Raw genomic sequence first — 21,524 nt, 5'->3', positions numbered from 1 at the left:
ATATATCAGATGCATAACTATATTCTTTTCCTGCAATGACCTCAGGTGCTATATAAGGAAGATTTCCATATATACTTTTTGGTGGTTTATCAGCAGGTCCACAAAGTCCAAGATCACTAATGTACCAATAATTCCTAGATTTGGAATATAATATATTTCCTGAATGTAAATCTTTATGAATTGCTTTTTCTTTGTGAATCTTACCAAGTGCTTTAATTATCTGATAAATAATTTTAACTTTTTCTTCCCACGTAATTTTTTCTTCGTGTTTTAAATATTCTCTTAAATCCATATCCATTCGGTTTTCTACAAGCATATAACCTTTTGATGGATCTTTAGTTATACCATAACATCTAACAATAGAACCCCATTTGTTACTCATTGTTAAATGAATTTCGGCCTTAAAATTAAAATTGTTTCAAATTATTTTATATTTGAAAATAAAAATTCATTTATTTTCTTTACTAAATTAACATACCTCTTCATTATTATTATCTTCTAATGTTTTAAGTATTACTTTTTTAGTTCCTTTTCTTTTTAATTTTTTTTCTTTAGAATCCCATTCATAATATCTTCCGTTAATCCATTCCGCTTCATAAATGTCAGAGAATCCACCTTTTTTTTTGTATTTAATATTTTGTAATTTGTCATATGGAATCCATTCAATGATTCTATTTGGGGAAAGTGTATCTATTTGACATTTCTTTATTAGAGTATCAATATTTTTATTTCCAGATGTCCAATTTGAAAAGTTTTTTTTTAAATAGTTTCGAATACAATTTTCGCAATATAATTTTCCAGAACATTCTTCTTCGCATTTTTCACAAGTTCTTTTTGTTCCTTTATTAGAACGGATGTTTTTTCTATCATACTTTTCATTTAAAAACTTTAGTGCTTCGTTTTTTTCAGCATTCCTGAGATTTTCATTATTAAGGATTATTTGTTTAATAGCTGTATATCCTTGAGCGTTTTCACGTGCTCTATCAAATGCGGCATTAACTAAATCTTGTCGAATTTTTTCAGTCATAAAATAAATAAATTTTAAAAAAAGTAAAAAGGATATTTATTCCCAGAGCCAAGTTTTCTTTTTTATATTACAAAAATTCCCGTCTTAATATTTTTTCCGGACGTACAGGAGTTATCATGGTTATCATGTTTCAAAAATATAAATTTAAACAAAATTACTTTTTTTAGAAACAAAAAAACAAACTTTATTATTAAAATATAAAATTTATACAGTATATCATGCAACTAAGATATAAAGATAAGTACAAAACAATATTAACTTTTTTTGTACTACTACTGAACGAACTGAGCGTGCAGATCAAAAATAAAAAAATGATAAATTGAGTTATATATAATAAGGTTATATAATAAATGGTTATCAAAAATACGTGATACTATTGTGTGTGGTCGTTCCTTACTAAATATGGGCGTTTGCAGCTATCACAAATAAAGACATTTTTCTCGAAAACTTTATAAATATCGCTATGTTTAAGAGATTCAATATCAGTTATTTTCTCAATAATTTTCTTCACATCATGCATAGGTCCTGGTTTAATCGTTTCTTCATTCTCAACAGCTTGATTCTCTTCACTCAATCCCGAGTTAATAGTTTCATTCTCAGCCACTTGATTTCCTTCGCTCACTCCCAAGTTAATAGTTTCATTCTCAGCCAGATTTCCTTCGCTCACTCCTGAGCCAATAGTTTCATTCTCAGCCGCTTGATTTCCTTCGCTCACTCCTGAACCAATAGTTTCATCATTTTCTGCCGCTTCGTTCTCAACCATTTGATCGTCATTATCTCTTTCGTCATCAACCATTTGATTCGCTTTACTAATTTCTGCTTTATCACCATTATCATCATTATTATTATCATTATTATCTTGATTCATCATTACCATTTCTCCATTTTCTTCATTCTCAATCATTTCTGTTTCAACATTATCGTTATCGTTTGCATTATTATTATCATTAACCATTTCCTCATTAGCATTCGTTTCCGTTTCAACATCAAGTTTGTCATCAACTGTCATATTAACATCAGCATCAGTAATAACTGTCTGATGTTGATTATCAACATTTTTATCTTCATTTTCATTTGTTTCACTCATTTCAACATCAAGTTCATCAATATCATCATTAGCATTGACTCTTTCTTTTTTACCTTCAGTTTCAGCTTCAGCCTCAGTTTCAGTATATTCTTCACCAATCATGTGAAGTATATCTTGAAATATTGTTTCTTGTTTCTTGGATTTATCATTATTTAATATTTTTTGAATTTCCTTTTGATCCATCACCTGTTTTCTCGTTTGTTTTTTTGCTTTTTTCTCTTTAATTATTTCTCGTCTCTTTGATTTATTCCTTGGAATTTTTCCCTGATTATTCGAAAGTTGATTCTTTGGATTTCTCATTCTATTACATTAAAAGACTATTAATATAAAAAAAAAATCGAAAAAAAATTTTCTTTACTTACGATGTACTCCAACTTCTTGAGGCTTGAGTAAAAGCTTCTCTATGAGGTATTTTTGGATCCCTTTCTTTAATAGCAGCGATCTCATCCCTCATATAAATATTATAAGGGTTTAATTTTCTTCTAGTTTTTCTTCTCGATCTTTTCGATGATTTACCCATCTTTTTTTTTAAAAAAAATTTAATTAATTAATTTATTACTTTGATAATAATATCAAAAGTCACAGGCACAATTATTGTTATAAAGAAAATTTTTTTAAAAAAAAATATAAAAAAAAAAATGACATCTTTCCATTTATAAATTTAATTAAGGTCTGATTTCATGATTGGTCATGGTTGGTCAACATCGGTAATTTTGGGAAAATACTGAAACAAAATTCCATTTGATCACATAATCGATTTACATAATTTACGACAGGTTTTTTATTCAATATTCGTACGAATTTTTGAGAAAAACCTGAAGATATGCTGTGCGTTAATTTCACGTCAGTTGGTTTCTAAAGTTGACTCAACATGAAAATAAAAAATTTTTTTAAGGTCATAAATTATCACGTGAGATTTATAAGGAAAAAACGGAAAAAGTTTCAATTGGCAGATGATTGGCGAAAAAAAAAAAATAAAAATAAAAATAACTTTATTTTTCATTTTGGTCACAAATATTATGAGACCGAAACTGAACTCAATAAATCTAATGATAAATAACAATTTGACATTAATTTTTTCATATAATGACTAAGAAACTAAATTCTTATTAGTAAATATTACACACTGAGTAAACTTATATTCCATTTATTCCTCTGTTATATATAATAACTTTTTTAAATATACAAATTTATAAAAAAAATAGAACAGAATTAGAAATACTACCCACATCTAAGTACTATATACATAATCCAAAAAAAAAAAAAAAAAAAAAAAAAAAAAAAAAAATCTTCTTTTTTAAAAGCTGATAATACTTTTTTTCCAAAAAAAAAAAAATAATAATTTTCTTTTTTTTTCTAAATTTATAATGATATAATAATAATAATAATAATTTGTTTGATGTTGTACATTTATTAGGGTTGAATTTATAAAAATTCAAAATAAACATTATTTCCTCCCTAAAATAACCATTCAACCCAAACCTTCCAATCCCACTGAAATTACCTTATTTTTTGTAAGTAATGTTTTTTTTTATGAAGGGTATTTAAAAATAATTAGTGTTCAGTAATATTAATTTATAAATTAAATACCTAATCAATCAAGTCTTGTAACAAAGGCAGGATCAACCCAACCTCTTTCTTTAGTATCTTCATTAATTGCAAACCACCATTCTCCATCATCATGAATATGTATGATTTTTAATAAAATTCCTTTTTGAAAATTTAATTCATTTTTTTCCTTGCTCTTATTTACATAATTTGTTCGACATAAAAATAATCCATCATCATCTGCTAATGCACTGTTGTTATTATTAATTTCAACTGCACTATCCGTTGCATATTTTTTATGTGATGAATACTTGTTGGCTTGTTTTTGTTTAACGGAATTGAAATTAAATTCATTGATTTCTAAAGAATTCCTTAATGTATTTGAGGAACTTGAATTCCATGATAATCGATGATCTATTAAAAAGATAATAATAATGTGAACGGTTGATTAAGATAATATAATTTTCAATTTGGAATTTTGGAAATTATATATACCTGCGTTCTCATCCCACCATCCAGCTTTTCTGTGATCTTTAGGATCTTTAGATACTTGAAAGATAACAAAATATTAATCCATTATTAATTTAATAATTTATTATTGATTTAAAGAGTTATATTAAGTTAATATGTTACCTGAACGTTTTCGAACATTATCAGCTTTCCTTGAAGATCCTGATGAATCTGACAAATTACTGCCGGGGCTTCTTCCCCTTCCATTATCATTTAAATTTGGACCAGATATTAATCCTAATATAATATAGTAGGAAAAATTAGTGCACCTAGTTTTTTTTTTTAATAATCAATATTAAGCTTTTTAATTACCTGTAGGACTAGTTAATAAATAAAAAGTTTTTAATTCATCATCCATCCCCAAATCTTCATGATAATGTTGTGTATATTCTAAAATTATATCCATTTCTCTTAATACTAATTCTCTACGTTCGGAGACATGTTCCAATGCTTGAGTATCTACAAATTTACAAAAGTATTGTCTAAAATCCATTCCTATTTGTTGGTAAAGTCTTGATTGGATTTTAATAAATTCTTGCACTATTATATCAAAATATTGTGTTATTAATTTAAAGAAACTAGGTAACTCTTCATGTAATTGTGCTGAAATCGATGTAAAAGCATCTGCGGATTGTTGAAGATGTTTATCAAGCTTTAAAAAAATATATATGTGTACATTTAACAAAATATGTTAAAAAAAAAAAGGAAAAAAAAGGATTAATCTTTAAATATTCAAAATTTTAACTTACTGTTCCCCCTTTGGCTTTTATTGACATTGCTCTATCATAATCCAAAATTTTTCTCTCTCTTTTTTTCATAACAGCAGCTGGAGCTTTAAATAATTCCAGAAATTTTTCAATCTGCGGATATATATTTTTCTTGACTGCTTCCTCCTAAATTAATTTTAAAATAAATTATACAATGCTTGTACTTTTATTAATTAATAACCAATTTTTGATAAACGTACCATTTCTTTTCCATGTGTTGGTGCAATTTCTTTAATAGCTTTTACATATTCCACCAATTTTTTATGTTCGACGTCATTGTTATCAAGCATATAGAGTTCTTCAAAAGTTTCGGCCAAACGCTGTTGATCTTCAAAATATACTAATAACAAAGTATATTCCATGTCAATATCATCTATTATTACATGTATGAAATACAAATTTTGATTATAATAAAAAAATTGTGCCTACGTTTAACGACCTTCACCCATTCTTTTATATCTTTGGACAATTGCTGTCCTTGTAATTCCAAATTTTTAAACTTTTCTAAATAAAACTTGTAAAGTTCATCTTCAGTAGCTTTGGAAATGCCAGTAGCATGTTTAATCTATTACATATTAAATTAATAATTATGAATGTCAAATAATTTGAAAAATAAACCATTTTTTATATATTATTCAACATACCATTTGTCCTCTCCTTGTTATAGACTTTGTTATGCCATGACTATTAAAACAAATATGTAATAAATTAATAAATTTTATATTTTAAACAATGATGATTATTTATTAAAATATATATATATAAAAAAAATACGAACACAAGCTATTAAATTTGAGAGAGAGAGAGAATATGTATTAATATAAATAAACTTTTTAAAGAATTATTTAAAAAAGATTCAATTTAAAAACTTACGTCGGCATCGGTTTTTTTCTTGCTACCAACTATTTTTTCTACAATATCTTTCCGTCGTTTAATCTCATTTATCCTTTCAGCAACATTTTGTATTTCAGAAAAAGCACGCTTAAGTTCCTCAAAATCTGGATGTGAAGGGTTTGTAAGCGATACAATTTGCTAAAAATATGGAATGTAACAAAAATTTAAAAATTAATTTATAATAAAATTGATATGATACAATATAAATTTAAAATACCTGTAGTAATAGCGGATATTTTAATACACGTTGTACTGGTTTAATTAAAAGACTTGATATATCCCAACTTCTTGTTCGACCCTCACATTGATTTTTACATTTCTAAAAAAAGAAAAAAAGAATAAATAAATAAATTACTAAAAAAAGGAAGCTAAAAAATTTTTAAAATAATAACCTGAAGCCATCCTTGAACGTTTTCGTCCTTGTCAAATTCTTGAAGCTTTTGAACAGCAGCTTCATGTCGTTTACAATATTCACTATATACAGCTTCCATTCTGCTCTCATTACCTTGTTCTCTCTTCATCTGTTAACAATTAAAATAATTAAAATTATGAATTATTAATTAAAATTATGAATTATTAATTAAAATTATGAATTATTAATTATAATTATTAATTATAGAATTATAAAAATTCACATCTTTATCAAATCATACCATCTGCATAAATACTGCTCCTATGCTTGTATTATCATTTTCATTTTCTAAATGTTTATCAACATTATTATCATCCGGACCTTCAATACCAGCTGCATTTTCTAATAAACCTAAAAAATCTTCTGAAAAATCAATTACATCTTCTAAATTACTAAATATTGTTTTACAGTCGAAACGGTTGAAAATCGGAATTTCTTGTGCAGGTACTGAATACACCTAAAAAAAAAATGTCATTAGTTAGGATAGGTATTTCATATCATTATCAGAAATTATAAATTAATAATTACCTCTTCTAAGAGTACCATATCTTGGAAAAAGACTCTTTCTGTTTCTACAAGTTCTTTTATAACATTCCATAATTTTTTTCTTCTCTTAAAATCTTTAGTATATTCATCTTCTTCAGGATCACTTGGAGCGCTTGAAGTACCTGGCAGCGATATTTGACTTTTAGGCCTATTTGGTGAAGGAAGTACACTAATTCTAAGATGCGTAGGAGATGATGATGACTCAGTTGGAGATTTGGGAGGGGGTGTAGGCGGTAATGCCTTTGAGGTTTCAAAATTATGCTCGGAATTACGCTGTATAGACTGATTTGATACAGCAAGTAAATTAGCTATGCTTGCCCTTTTTGCCTCAAAATCTTCAGAAACTTGTTTTTTTGTTGAAGTTACATCATTACTACTATTAAATCTTAAAGGTTTTGGTTTTTTAGTTTTAGCTGGCGGTGGTTGTGAGGTACCCCTAACAGATTTTGTTGTCTTTTTAGTATCTATCTCTGATAAATAATTGTGATCGGCTACATCTATCCATTCCCTACTCAAATTTTCATCATCATCATCAATTATTATCGGAGTAGGATCAGGTTGTGATATAGGATCAAGTGATCGTGATTTTATAGGTTTTTTAGTATTCATCGTCTTAGTATTTTTAATATTCGTGTTTGTACATGTTTTATTAACATTATTCGTATTCTTTTCTGAAGTAATTTTCGTAATTTGTGATCTTTCCGTATTTTTCGTACTTTTTGTACTTTTCGTAGTTTTATTAAGATCAGCAAGTGCGGCAGGCTTTTTTGAAGGATTCGGTAACTTTGATGGTAAAGGAAAAAAAGAAAAAACAACAAAAAAAAAATATTTAATTAATAAATTAATTTTTTGTATATAAATTTTTTAATATTTACAAGATTATACGATTTTCATTAACATTAAACTACATAAGCGTATAAATAAATATGTAACTCACTTACCGTTCCATCTGAAACTTGAGCTTGTTGAAATCTAGCTTTAATATCACCAAATGCCAAAGTACTTTCATCAATTTCCGGGTTTAAATTATTATTTACTACTTTTTCACGTGAAAATGATTTTTGTTTTTTAAGCGTAACAGTTGGAACAGGTAATCTTGGTGATAAAGGAAGAGATGGACCCATACGAGGTTTTAGATTTTTATCATCTTTATCCTCAAAAACACTTGATAACCTATGAACGTTTGATCCACGACCATTTGTATTTACTTTTTTAGAAGAAATAGGATCACTATCAACTTTATTAGATACCATAGTAGCTAACTTTGGAGGTTTTGGTTTTGGTGGAGGAGGAGCTTTTGGTTTTGGAGTTGCCATTGGAGTTACTCGACGATTAACGTTATTCCTACGAGCTTCATCCATTGATTAAAAATTAAATATATTATAAACCTATATAATAAGAAATTATAAAGTCAGTTTCGAAAAAACTTGCAAAAAATTTAAAAAAATTTGAAAAAGTTAAAATTATATATAAGAATTATGGAAAATATAATCATAAAAAAAGGTTAATCTAATGAATTTCTTTAAACAAATAAAATTTGTCCCAAATTAAGTCAAAATTCTGAGTCAAACTATGATTTACTATAAAAAAGAAATTGTTCACTTTCGAAATCGAGTTGTCAATACTCACAAGGAGTAATAAAATATAATAAATAAATAAATAAATAAATAATATATATATAACTTATATTATAATAAATTAGTAAGATTAGAAAATCAAGGAATTACTATACTTATAACAAAAGGTGACGAATAAGGACTTACTTTGAAAACGTATGTAAAGATACTTTAATAGCGATAAGGTTATAAAATTCTTCGAGTTTATTAAACGGAAAAATAGGTTATTTGTCAGGGAAAATCTTTATATATTATATAGTAAGTATTTAAAGGTAGTAACACACTTATAACGCATACAACAAAAGAATATAATAAAAAACGAAAAGATTCGACGTCACTCAACAAAGTTGTTGAAAGAAAAGTCAAGGGTTGGGTAAAGAAAGATATGTGTTTGTTTGTTTAAAAAAAAAAACTCTTTGGATAATGATCTAAGTAATTCAAATAATTTGTAACCCATGTGGCTTTCATTTATGGTTTGAAATCTTTGTTCTAAATGTTTCACGGCATTATAGTAAGGTGCTTGTCAAACATAGTAAAACGCATGGGTTGTGTAAATGTTTAAACTTTAGCCCATCAAGATTTTTTTAATGATTTGCAATTTTGGCAACTCAAAAAAACTCTAACTGCTAATATTTACGGTTTTGTCATGTGACTTATCATTAAACCAACCTTTTTGGGGATAACAAGTTCAAGATTCTGCAGCATTTTTAATGAATTCAATCCGATTGAGGTAGTCATTTAATAATAAGCTTGTAATTTCCTTATGTATTGTTCTCTTTTAAGTATAATGATTTTTTTTTTGAATTCTTTGGAATCATCGAAACTCCTTAATCACGTGAATTCCGAAGCGCAGTTCCGGACTTTATGAAAGTAAATTGCGAAGTCACACAAAGATGAAACGTTTCGCGAATTATTTTATTTACAAAAAAATTTAATGAATTCAAAAATTATTTTATTATACTGACAAAAATGGAAAATTAAATTAAGAGTCCTTTTTGATTGTATTTTTTTTTTGTCTTTTCATTTGATTTTTATGTTGATGTCAAATTTTTTAGTATAAAGGGGAAGAAATCATTTTTTTTTCTTGTTTCATTTTAATTTATTTGGTTTGATTCTAACCATTTATTAATTTTTTGTGATATATATTAGCCCTAATTAGGTTTGTTTTTCATGTTATACATTTTTATAAACTTTAATTATGGGTCACATATAATACATATGATAGCGTTGTACAAAAAAAAAACGGGAAACTGATATTTAGGTTCAATAGTCTTCCAGATAAGCAAATATAAAGATTTTTCTTTTTCTACGAAAATGGGATGTTTGTACTCCAAAGTACATAAGTACATATATAAAAGTACACATATAAAGTACATACATACAGTATATACATATATATAAAGTACATACATATATATATACACATACATACATACACACAATACAGTATATATATATACACAATAAGTCGGATAAAAAAAATAATAAATTTTTTTTGAAACATCTAAATGATTTTAAAAATTGGTAAACATTATCTATTACCAATTTTAGAAATTTGACGTCTTTCAAGTATCAAAAAAAAACATTTTGAAACCATTGGAATGTTTATTCATTTTATAGAATATTTCTATTAATTACGTTATTTTGTTACACAATGTTTCAAGAATTTCAAAATATGATCGAGAAGGTATTCTATGAATTAATCACACAATGTGTAAAGTTGTTGGATCTGCCCAAATTTCCTGAGAATAGGAAATGGTGATACAAATATCATCAGAATTTTAGAAGAAAATTAAGACAAAGAAATCAGAAACATAATGACAAACATTTAGGCATTACTCCATTATATTAATTATCTAAATTAATAAAAGTGTTAAATAATTATGGTTAGTACCTGATAACATCATTACCCCTCAGCATCTTTCTTTATTCGAGTTAATAATGCTCTATGAACCTTTACTTAGATTTCTGTACGTCACAAAATTCTATCACGTGATATCGAGTGATGGTCCAATTGGTTCATGCTACGTGGTAAATCTTGAAATAACTGATATTGATATACCGTATTTTATCGAAATTAAGCACCCCCAATTTGCAAGAGTTATGGACGAAAATTTGGGGTGGTGCTTATTTTTGATATTATTTTTATTAGAAATATATATATAAACTTGCATAAAAAATTTTGAAAAGTTTATGGGGTGTTTATTTTCGAGGGTGCTTAATTTCAATAAAATACGGTACCTAACCAATTAACTATTTATATTAGAAACCGTAGTAAATAATTCATATTATTCCAAAAAAGGTATAATCCCCCAAAAATTGATATTGACTCTGGCTGATTGTTACTCTGTTACTCCGCATCTTTTAACAATCATGATTTTTTTTGTTTACATGCAAAGATTGCTGTGGACGCACATTTTTTGACGCTAGTTTATCTAAAAAAGGAATTTAGTATGTTACTTTTTTTTAAATTTAGTGATACATTTTTGTAATATTTTTACAAATAATGTGACTGCTTCGGATGCTCCTTTAAAGTCCTTAAAATTTAAATTTTATTAATTTTATTAATATTTACACAAATACACTATTAAATATATTTTTCTTAGTAAAAAAAACTAAATATTATTTTTCATGTACATGAATAAGGTCAATAAGTCTAGCTCATATGTGGCTACTAATTAGTTAATATATAAATACACTTCAATACTCCCAAAAAAATTTTCCTATTCGTACTACTTTTTTTTTAACTCGAAAATAAAAAATATCCATGTCTAACGTATAATCTCTCGTCTCCCGACAGCTGATGTAACGAAAGATTGGAATCGAAATGATGTTAAAATATTTTTGCAAAGAAATAGAGTTAGATTAAAGCTTGAAGATGATGATATTCACTGTCGAAGCCTTCCTTAGTTTAAATGAACTCGTGATCCTGGCTGCTATATGGACCAGCTACAAAAATCGTACAGTTGGTTGAACAAATTAATGGAGGTATGAAATTATAAAAAGTTAGAGTGATGTAGCATAATTTTTTGTTTGTCAACAATACCGATTATTTAATCTTGTGCTTTTCTTTCTCCTTTCTTACCATCAAACCATCCAGCATTCACATTATCATAGATCAACCTGTTGACGGTAAGTCTGGTCACATAATATGTTATCTCTGAAATAATATTGAATATCCGAATTTACTCATATTTCTACTTCTAACGAAATCAATTAGTGATGCAACAAATGAAGCTAAATAAAGTTTTCTCAAGACATAACTGCATATGACTTACTCACATTTTAAAGCACCAGACACTAATATTTACAAAAAATTTATTGATGAGAAAAATATCTAATGGTGAATGGAATACCTAATTTGCTAATTTGCTTCTGCGTAACCTTTCTTTAAACAAGTTAGTGAAAGAGGCCTTAATGATTATGATTCTGCATATAAAAGAAAATCTTGCAAATAATAATACAATTATTATTCTAGGTACTTCCGGACGTGGCGAAACTTGCTTATGTTTTGAAGCATTATGTCAAATTATCTATACGTAGTTGCTTTTCAGTATAGTATTAGCTCTAATGACTTGGAACTTGCAGCAAGTTGGACGAGAGATAATATAAAAACAATCTAAAGAAGCAGAAAGACTTGTAGGGCAGGCTTTGATTTATTTTATTTAATTCATTTTAATTTAAAACAGTAATGAGTTGCATTGTTGGACGGCTACTCTTTCTTCAACATCTCTTTAATTTAGCTAAACAATTTAAAACTGTAATGGCTCTCATATCTAGGCTAATCCTTCAGCTTAGACACATAATTATTAGTGAACTATATTCAATATTTTACAATGTGGGTCATACCAGCATTAGATGGTATTGTAATTAAATTATGAAGGACATTAAAAAAAATTTTACAGAAATTTTCCAATCATATATGACGAAGTACTACAGATAAAAATGGCCTTATCCTCTCCTGCAGATGAAATGCTGGTAAGTAAGTGGTGTGAAATTGGGCTTCAGTCTTTATTAAATTTATATTATTCATTTTCAAGAGCAATTGTTTGCATAACTATTACTATTGTGAACAAAAGACAAGGGGAAGGGGAATATCAGTAAGTTAATTCTGTCAGTCTCAGTGACTTTGTATGACTTATTAAAGAGTAAATTATGGGAAGATAAATTAAGCAGTTAAATGGCTAAAGTTAATGTCATGACAATTTGCTAAATTTGATCTTTTTCAGTTTTTTTTTCTCAACGGGATCGTTATTATTGGTCGTGGATATGGATACGTTATCATCAAGTCCGAACATTTTGATTCTGAAGAATAGCTAGCTAAATAATCTTGTTAATAATCATAATCAAATCCAATAGTTTGTTAAACAAATAGAGTAGTATCTACACTGGCTTTTAGTGACATTATTTTACATGCTATAAAAGGAAGGCCAATAAGGTTTACGGCTAGTATAGATGAGACGGACATTATGTCTCAGGGTTTTATTCATTCAAAAATTTACAAGCATCATCTTGTAATTCAAGCGCCTCTGTACCAGTTATAATATTGAAATAAATTGATGAATTCCGGTTAATTTAGATAAAACAGAAAGCACCATAAAATATTTTTATAATTTCTCACCTTAAAAATTTTAAAATTTTATACGTTACACGAATTCAAATCCAATTTGGTAATTATAGCATGTCATTTACTTATTCGGTTTTGAGGAATAATAGGCTAATTTATCATTCATAAAATTAATTTATCATTGTAATAATCAGAAATTTCATTTTCTAAAAATTTGTAAATGAATAAACCAAATTTGGCTTGAAATGTCTACTTTGGACTTGTGCATACAAAAATTTTGGTGAAAATAAATCAACACACAACCAATTTCGGTTTCTCATTTTAATAATAATCATAGCCTTTAATAATCCATTTAACGAATCGATTAAATTTTTATATAAAAAAGAAATAAATAAAGATCTTTTTTTTTTTTCTTTAACCGATAAATATTTATTTTAAACATGAAATTATTTAAATTATTTTCGGGTTTTATTTTTGCATTTCTCACCGTATCCGCAGTAACCGTCGCACAAGTTCCATTATACACCTTTCCCGCGGATGATGGTTCTAAAAATTATTATGTTACAAGTGAAAATGGTGTAAATATTTTTGTAGAAGAAAAAGGTGATCCAAAAAATCCCACAATTATATTTTCAAGTGGATTTTTAACATCAAGAATAAGTTGGGATCCACAGTGGTTTGACCCTGAAATTTGTGAAAAATTTCATCTTGTAAGATATGATTATCGTGGTATGGGTAATAGTGATAAACCAAACATGAATTTATACTCGACTGATTTAAATGATGACATTTTTACTAGATATATGAGTAATATTGATAATAGTAACTCATACTCACTTGATTTACATGCTACTGACCTTTTCGCTTTGATTAGTAAACTTTCTTCTGAATATGATTTTAAAGAAAAAAAAATTGTATTAGTTGGATGGTCAATTGGAGTGCCTATTTCTTTAAGTTTTATGAAAAATTATCCAGATATAATGATTCATGGTCTCATGTCAATTAGTGGTTTCGTTAATAATACACGTAAAGCAGCTGATAATGATAAAATAGCACTTTTTTTTCAAGACTTGATTGATCCTCAAGATGATTGGTTTAAAGTTGTTTCTGGAATGGATGGAATTTTTAGTTTAAATAGTTATAAACCATTTAGTGATGAATTAAAACTTTTATTTTTGGGTAGTGCTGCTGTGGCTCCTTTAGAATATCGTCTATCAGTTATTAGTAAGTATAAAAATCGGTTTTCTTTTAGTTTTCTCGATTTTCTCACATTTCTCAGTTTTCGAATTTATATTCATTCTACTTACTCTTCTTCTTTTTTTTAGCTCCATTTAGTTTAGCGGAATTTTATAGTACTATATCTATACCTACCTTACACATAATTGGTGAAAATGATATAATAGTTGATATGGAACATAGTCTATATTTTGCTTCTTTGGGTCAAAATGTTGAAACTATTTTTTATAAAGAAGTTGGTCATTGTCCATTATGGGAAAATATTAAAGATCTTAACAAAGATATTATAAATTTTGTTAGTAAAATTTAATATGTATGGTATATAGACATGTATTTTGTTTATAGTCAGTATTTTATTTGACATTTTTATATTCTTAGCTATTTATGTGTTTGACATTTAGTTTTATAATAAAGATAAAAGTTTTGTTATCAATGAAGTTTATAATAATATTAATAATAATAAAGCTTCTTAAATTAAATAACTAACTGAGTAATTGTAAAGCTTTCATTTTTTCTAGTACAGTACATGTTATTAGACGTTAAATCCAGTAATAGGTACGACGTATGTTTAATAAATCTTCCATCCCATAATAATTTTATTGAAACTTTTCACGTTAAAAATATTTGATAAATATGAGAAATTAAGAATTTAAGATATAACTATTACAGATTATATAAAATGTGAATGAAAAATAGTGAGGGAATCTCGAATTTTATATTTTGTCTAAAATTATATCACGTGATAAATTAGAAATATGTATTGAATTTACCCAAATAGTATATATTTGTTATATTTGTTATATAATATCCACCAAAATTACAAAATTATAACGTGATCAGATAATAAAAAATTTTTGTTCAAAAAAAATAAAAACCCGCGTGGTCGGTCAAATTAAAGTAAATTTAGTCAATTTTCTACTTTATATCACCTAATTATAAAATACAGAAAACAAACATTCTTCTATTCTTTGAAATTATTATTTTTTAAATTTTCTCATATAACAATCCCATAAAACTATTACAGTAAGAACAAAGAATAATAAAAGTAGAATACAAATAAGAATAGATTTTATAATACAAATAACATTACAATCAAGTTTGGCTTCGCCATCTCGGCTAATTCTATAAGCCTGCAATCGTGGGACGTAAGAATTAACCGAAGAAAGTTGCAAACCAAGGAGAGTCATTATTGTAATTATTATTGAAACCATGATTTTGTATTTTATTATGATTCTGAATATTAATTTACGTATTTACGTGCAAGCTACTTTATCTAGTTCGTTATGCTTTTTTTTTTTTAAAAAAAAAGCATTAACACGAAATTTAATATTTAATTATAAGCAAGACTTGGAATTAAAATTTATGAGGCTATGCGACATAAGCCATATTCTGGATCTTCAGCACAGCCACGATACATGAATTAGGGAAGCCCAATAGTGGCGATTGTAACTAGAATACAAATTGCCAGCACATCCTAAACTTTGTACACTCTGACGGAGTTTGTTTGCTGAAAAAACGTTATCCTCTGTATTCTAGTCTTAAGCTCGGCCTTACCAGTTACCTTCTCGAAAATCCATTGTCTTAAATCGATCTCAGATTACATGGTCGATAATATTTTTTTGAATAATTCAAAAGTTTGTTAGAATCAAAAATCAAACATGTATTTTTCTGGCACAAAGAATCATGTAACGTATCGTGGAGCAACTAATATAATCATTATTGATTTGATTGCTAGACATGAATAACATCGATGCTCAGTAGATTACATAGATTACGCAGATTACACAAATTACATGGAAAAAAAACAGAAACGAAAAATTTTATTTTGAAGTGAACAATATCATTTTTTTGCTGGCACTTTATATTATTTTTACTAGAAGTGTTGCCTGGAATCGAACCCAATTGAATACACAATCGCGACCATTTTTCAGCAATTGCATTTTCGCATAGTTTTTCTTTTACAGATTTACGTTCTTTGAGTAATTTCTCCAGATAGAGTCCGATATTTGCAATTTTTATAAGAAACCACCGCTCTGTATATGAAATAGGAATCTTGCATATAAAGATCTCATATATTCTATAGGTTTTAACCCAACAATATCCGCAAGATAGATAGATATAAAGTATTCTAAAATATAAAAATTAACTATTCTTACAAAACATAAAAGTAAACACCACCTTGTCTTTTTTTTTAGCTACGTCACTCGTGACGTAGCTCGATATTATAAAAATTGAGCATCTGCAGACTGCAGTGATATTATTGACGTGACTTTGTTACGGCAGTTACGTTGATAGAGTTTGCATCTCTACCGTGAATACTGATAGACAAATTTTTTGCAGTATTTATTGAAGAATTACTATACTGAATAAAATGGAAGTTTAGACTATTGTGAAATTTTGATCTTGATATATAACCGCATCATTTTATCTCCTTCCTGTAAAAAAAGTCGATCCGTTTTTATATTCCATCTTTTTTTCTGTAAAAGGCTCATGTTTCCGGAATTAATAACCTTATATCACGGAATTTATCGAATTATTTACATTTTTTGTGAATGGATCCATGAAAGGCTCATTTTTATGGAGTTTTTACAGAAATAACGGATAATAATGGTTATATCCTTTGATCATGATTTTTTCATATCCGTATGTATTTATAATTTATTTGTTGGTTAAATAGTTTAATAGTTAGTTTGTCCTTTTCTCATTTTCACGGCAAATTTTATATTACGCACTTAATAATTAATAGTTATTTGGCTCGAAGTGCCGAATAAGTGATTTATCCGGTATCCCGTGATTTGAATAATTCACGATTTATTATATGTTTTTCTCTATCCAAAATTTGACGCCATAATGGATGTAAATCTGATCCATTCTTGACGACTTATGCTAACATGTTGCATAAGACTTATATTATGGTATTAATTGAAGGGAAACTTGATGTTTTATTTATATTATCACAAAAATAAAACATGTATTGATGATTTATGAAAGAACAACTTGATAAAAATAATGTATTTGTGCAATTTATTGTTATCATCAAAAAAAAATTATTATTAAAGAATATTATGCTAAAAAAATAATCCATTGCTCCCAATTGTTATCAAATAAAAAATATTATTAAAAAAATCTGTTGCGGCTTATTATTATCGACGAAAAAAATATAATTTTAAAATAAAGCCCCATTGTTATCAGGAAAAAAAATCAAAAAAACATTTAATTGCGGTTTATCTTAAAAAAATTGACCATATCGGAATCCAATTAGTAAATATCTGACATGAATACTTTGGATCATCCCGGATCACACTTTCAGGACCTTCAATCTAATCATAAAAAGAGTACATAGTTATAAATCGACAAATGGGCTAATTAATTTTTTTTAATTTCAGTAATAAATAGCTATAATTTACAGAGTAGATGTTATCATATGAAACAATATCATGTGAAATTAGAATATTATAGATAATTTTATAATAGCTTTTTTTAAATATCCTTTAAATTTTGATAATAAAACTACGATAATTTCAGTCAGTCAATAACGATTTTCGTATCTGTCAGGATTTAGTACCAGACCCATAATGTCAGTCAATAGAAATGATTAGGTTTCATAGTACGATCATTCATCATTAAATGAAAGTATGAAACTGCCTTATTTGGCTGACCAATTGAATACCATGGGGCAAAATTTACCAAATGCAGTTTAAGGGGTAGTAGATTATTTACTGTAATGATAAAATGATATAAATTAATAGAAATGATCGGTATTCATATTGATTTACTGATCCAAAAATTTAACTAAAAATTGACAGATAATAAATTAATAATAGATGTTTAAACAATTTTAAACGGGTAATCTAAATATGACAAAATTTAAGTTTGGTACGTACTCGCTGATACATGCTGTGTCATATGATAATCGTGAAGACTCTTCTCACTTCCAACCAATAGAAGCAGGATCTACTGGGCTAATTATATGAATAATAAATAAAACACGTGATTTTGGGCGAACTAAAAGTTTACATAATTTCGAACTCCTTTTTTCGTCGTGTAATATCAATAGTAAAGATATACCCCTTGTTCACTTCATGTGATAAAAAAAAAAAGGGTCATCGCCAATGCGCTTTATTGGGAATTATTTAAATCGTACATACTAACCATGTGTGAACCGTACGATTATTTATGACCTGTGCCAAGAACGTCACGCACACGCATTATTCCTTTATAAGAAAAGATATTTTTGGGAAGAAATATAAATAATGTACACACTTAACCATTTGAATTATTAAAATCATAATTCGTCATGAATAAAAAATACTTCATCATTTTACTTGTATTTTTTTTCATTAAAAAAATTCATGGTTGTCATCCTGCTGGTGGCGGGTGTAGTAATAATTCAAATTATAGTATGTTAATTTTCTAATTTACTATTGTTCATAATTCTTCTGATAAAAAAAGTGCCAATTTTTTTTTTTTAGAATGTGGTGTTCAGGTTATAGATTCCAATTTGTTACCAAATTCTATGCTTAAAATGACAGTTCAATCTCCTGATATGGAAGACAATTTGGGAGTATCAGCAATAGGCCACTTTAGTATGCACGTTGATAATAATGGCGGTGGGTATAAATTTTTTGATAAACCTCGATGGGTTAATGGTTGTGGTTGTGCCAAATGCGAAAATATACCTCTGCAATACACAATCTATGAGGAATTTGATTTACCAACACCTCCAAAAGGAACTTGGTATGATATTTGGGTTTCAATATATTGGACTTGTGTAAACGACGCCGGACGTAGTAGAACTTGTATTAGTGAAGATATTCACTACCGAGGTTATGTCAAGTAGAAACTAAATGATACCGATATTTTTTTTTATTTATTTTATTTTAATTTATTTTTGTAATTATTATAATTATTATTATAGTTTATAGTCCATTAGTGTTAAAATTTACTATCATAAATAAAATTTTATAATCATTATAAAAAATATCAATCATTTCCTGTTGTTTGTGCTTAGCACATAATTTACCTTTATCTGGGTCAAAACATTAAAACTATACCTAAGCATTTTCTAGTCCTCAAGTAAATCATCCCTTCTTCGAGGGAAATGTCGACCTTCAATAACTTGAGTTCTTTGGAAGAAACGTTATCGAAAAAAGGCTTTTGGTTCTCCTTAATAACGTCCTTGAAAAAATTAAATAGCTTCATTGTATCTATTTCAACTGTGAATGCATTTTCATAAAGGTTCTCTCCTGCAACCAAACAGCTAAGAGTAATAGTTGACATGGCGATATTTGGCTCGGATAAAAAAATGACAACGATTTTTAAATAGTGTGACGTCCGAAGTGATACTGATGTGAAATAAAAAATTTACTTCTGGAGAAAAGTACATAACACAGACAGGTCGGGTGATTTCACTATTGCGTAATTACACGTGACTTTTAATGATACTTATTATTTATGAAATAAAAAACGTTGCCGGAACCAGTTTACAATACATAAAAAATAATATTTGTGAATTACATCGCCATTACATTGTGCGAATAAAAAATTTTTAACTGCTCATTAGGGAAGAATTCGAATGTGGATACGGTCTTCATCACGTTAAAATAGGAAAAAAGATCCTATCTTCTGACCGCATATGTTTCTCTGCGGGATAAATTTGGTGTCACGTATTAGCTATTCGGATGATAACCCATTTATATACTATTAGATCTGGCGGGAAAAATCCTAAATACCTATTAGTAGCCAGGTGATAAGATTGATTGGCCCCAGCTTATTTCTTACTTCTTCTTCAAGATCAGAGATTTTTTTATCCTTAGAAATCTCAATCGCGAAAAGTATATTTTTATTTCCCGCATTACGATAGCGGAAGTTAAAGACTCACAATATCATTATCTGCGCTGGTAGACATCTTGTTTTCCTAAATAAAGACCCATAGTGAGAAAAAACTCGCTCTCGTACATACACAACTTCTGACATATACATACTTTAAAAATTTTCGCAAGAAAGTTGGCTGAACTTCCACATACCACTATATCTTGCTGGGAAAAAGTTAAGGAGGTAAGAGGCGTAATTAGTATTGTCGTATGATGCCAAGAGTTCTATGAAAGCACATGAAAACGGAATCCTAATACCTTTTCACACATAGTTGGTTTCACGCCTAGCGATCTCGGAATTGCGAGTCCCTCAGCCCTTCATAACATATGGTTTTGTCGTCAATACTAACTTATAGGGAAGGTCCTGTGTTGCAAGTAGACGCATTCATCCTCGCTCTCGTCCTCAGAGCTAGAACATTCAGACTGTTTCAGTGTATTCCAAATCATAATATTCACTTGGATCAAGATTTCTCATAACTTTATGATGTTTGAAAAACTTGGTTATTATGACCTCTCCATCTGAATTCGGTGAAATCAGGGAATAACAATTCATAGAATGTATATAATGAAGGAGACGGTATATCGATGCAATTTTTTACATAATAAAGTCTTTTTTCTTCATTATTTTCTCAACTATCTTGCAGGCTTGTTAACAACTACAAAAGTTGCTGTATTCGTACTCAAATATGAAGAGGGTTTTAAGTTTTAACCCATCAAATATACTTTGCAGAAACTTTTAAAATCAAAACCATATCGTGATCAAGTCGAAATTATATCATAAGCCTTATAACCAAGGTTTGGTCACGATGTGGTCTCACATCGTTCAAGTCAATCGTATGTATAAAGTTGACGCATATTAAGGTGATCATCACCTGATTTAACCGGATCGTACAAAAATACACCCTATGTTACACACACCTATTTTTATTTTCGACTAATTTTTACTGTCTTTTTAAATAGGTAAGTCTTTTCTTCCTTTCTTTTTGTAACTCGTTCATTTCTTTTTTAGACGCGACTGTTTTCAGTTTTCATTTCAGCAGAAATTCAAGGTGAGTCTTTTACATTCAGTTATTTTATATTTTTTTGCTGACTGCTGCAAGACAATATTAACCAGTTCTTTTTTTTCTTTTTTTATGGGTGGATATTTCGGTTCTTCCTTTATTTTTTTCACTTATTTTTTCCCATTTATTTATTTTCGTTTCCTTTGTTTCATTTATTTTCATTTTCCTTTGTTTCTCCTCATTTACCTGTTATTTCCTTTATCCCTTTTCATTTATTTTATTATTTTCCTTTATTCATTTTCATTTCCCTTCATCCTTTATTGTTTATCTATCTCTTTTCATTCATCTTTTGCTTTTTCTCATTTCTTTCGTCATCTTTCATTTTTTATCATCAAATTTCGTTACATTCGTTTTCATCAATTTTCACTATGTTTCGTTTT

The 21,524-nt window shown here is 27.8% G+C and overlaps 4 protein-coding genes across 4 annotated transcripts; 2 read left to right on the top strand and 2 right to left on the bottom strand.

Annotated features, from left to right (window-relative positions):
- Positions 1-1,181: 1,181 nt before the first annotated feature.
- OCT59_016455 (uncharacterized protein) lies at positions 1,182-2,741 on the bottom strand. Its single transcript, XM_025309983.2, has 2 exons — positions 2,477-2,741; positions 1,182-2,415 (listed from the first exon to the last, which is right to left on the bottom strand). Exons 1-2 carry the CDS (start codon positions 2,632-2,634, stop codon positions 1,401-1,403), a joined length of 1,173 nt encoding a protein of 390 aa, XP_025187444.1. The 5' UTR covers positions 2,635-2,741; the 3' UTR covers positions 1,182-1,400.
- Positions 2,742-3,708: 967 nt separating this feature from the next.
- Positions 3,709-8,152, bottom strand: OCT59_016454 (uncharacterized protein; the record flags this gene model as incomplete). The annotated part of the gene is made up of 14 exons (XM_066132487.1): positions 3,709-4,076; positions 4,158-4,211; positions 4,296-4,409; positions 4,485-4,824; positions 4,922-5,065; positions 5,140-5,279; positions 5,369-5,504; positions 5,584-5,607; positions 5,813-5,971; positions 6,051-6,152; positions 6,226-6,354; positions 6,487-6,702; positions 6,774-7,574; positions 7,733-8,152. The coding sequence occupies 14 exons, from the start codon at positions 8,150-8,152 to the stop codon at positions 3,709-3,711; spliced, it is 3,147 nt and encodes a 1,048-aa protein (XP_066003465.1).
- A 5,238-nt stretch (positions 8,153-13,390) lies between these two features.
- Positions 13,391-14,660, top strand: OCT59_016453 (uncharacterized protein). The gene is made up of 2 exons (XM_025313321.2): positions 13,391-14,198; positions 14,300-14,660. The coding sequence occupies exons 1-2, from the start codon at positions 13,415-13,417 to the stop codon at positions 14,518-14,520; spliced, it is 1,005 nt and encodes a 334-aa protein (XP_025187446.1). The 5' UTR covers positions 13,391-13,414; the 3' UTR covers positions 14,521-14,660.
- Positions 14,661-18,456: 3,796 nt separating this feature from the next.
- Positions 18,457-19,185, top strand: OCT59_016452 (uncharacterized protein). Its single transcript, XM_025313322.2, has 2 exons — positions 18,457-18,610; positions 18,683-19,185. Exons 1-2 carry the CDS (start codon positions 18,508-18,510, stop codon positions 19,048-19,050), a joined length of 471 nt encoding a protein of 156 aa, XP_025187448.1. The 5' UTR covers positions 18,457-18,507; the 3' UTR covers positions 19,051-19,185.
- The last annotated feature ends 2,339 nt before the right edge of the window (positions 19,186-21,524 follow it).

This window comes from Rhizophagus irregularis, chromosome 24 (genome assembly GCF_026210795.1).
Source record: "Rhizophagus irregularis chromosome 24, complete sequence".
In the NCBI taxonomy this organism is placed as follows: Eukaryota; Fungi; Glomeromycota; class Glomeromycetes; order Glomerales; family Glomeraceae; genus Rhizophagus; species Rhizophagus irregularis.
This window is presented reverse-complemented; position numbering and strand designations above follow the sequence as displayed.

Coding starts and splice junctions, on each gene's coding strand:
- OCT59_016453 (XM_025313321.2), top strand. CDS start 13,415: ATGAAATTATTTAAATTATTTTCGGGTTTTATTTTTGCATTTCTCACC. Junction 14,199..14,299: donor ATATCGTCTATCAGTTATTA/GTAAGTATAAAA, acceptor TCTTTTTTTTAG/CTCCATTTAGTTTAGCGGAA.
- OCT59_016452 (XM_025313322.2), top strand. CDS start 18,508: ATGAATAAAAAATACTTCATCATTTTACTTGTATTTTTTTTCATTAAA. Junction 18,611..18,682: donor TAGTAATAATTCAAATTATA/GTATGTTAATTT, acceptor TTTTTTTTTTAG/AATGTGGTGTTCAGGTTATA.
- OCT59_016455 (XM_025309983.2), bottom strand. CDS start 2,634: ATGGGTAAATCATCGAAAAGATCGAGAAGAAAAACTAGAAGAAAATTA. Junction 2,416..2,476: donor TCAAGAAGTTGGAGTACATC/GTAAGTAAAGAA, acceptor TTAATGTAATAG/AATGAGAAATCCAAAGAATC.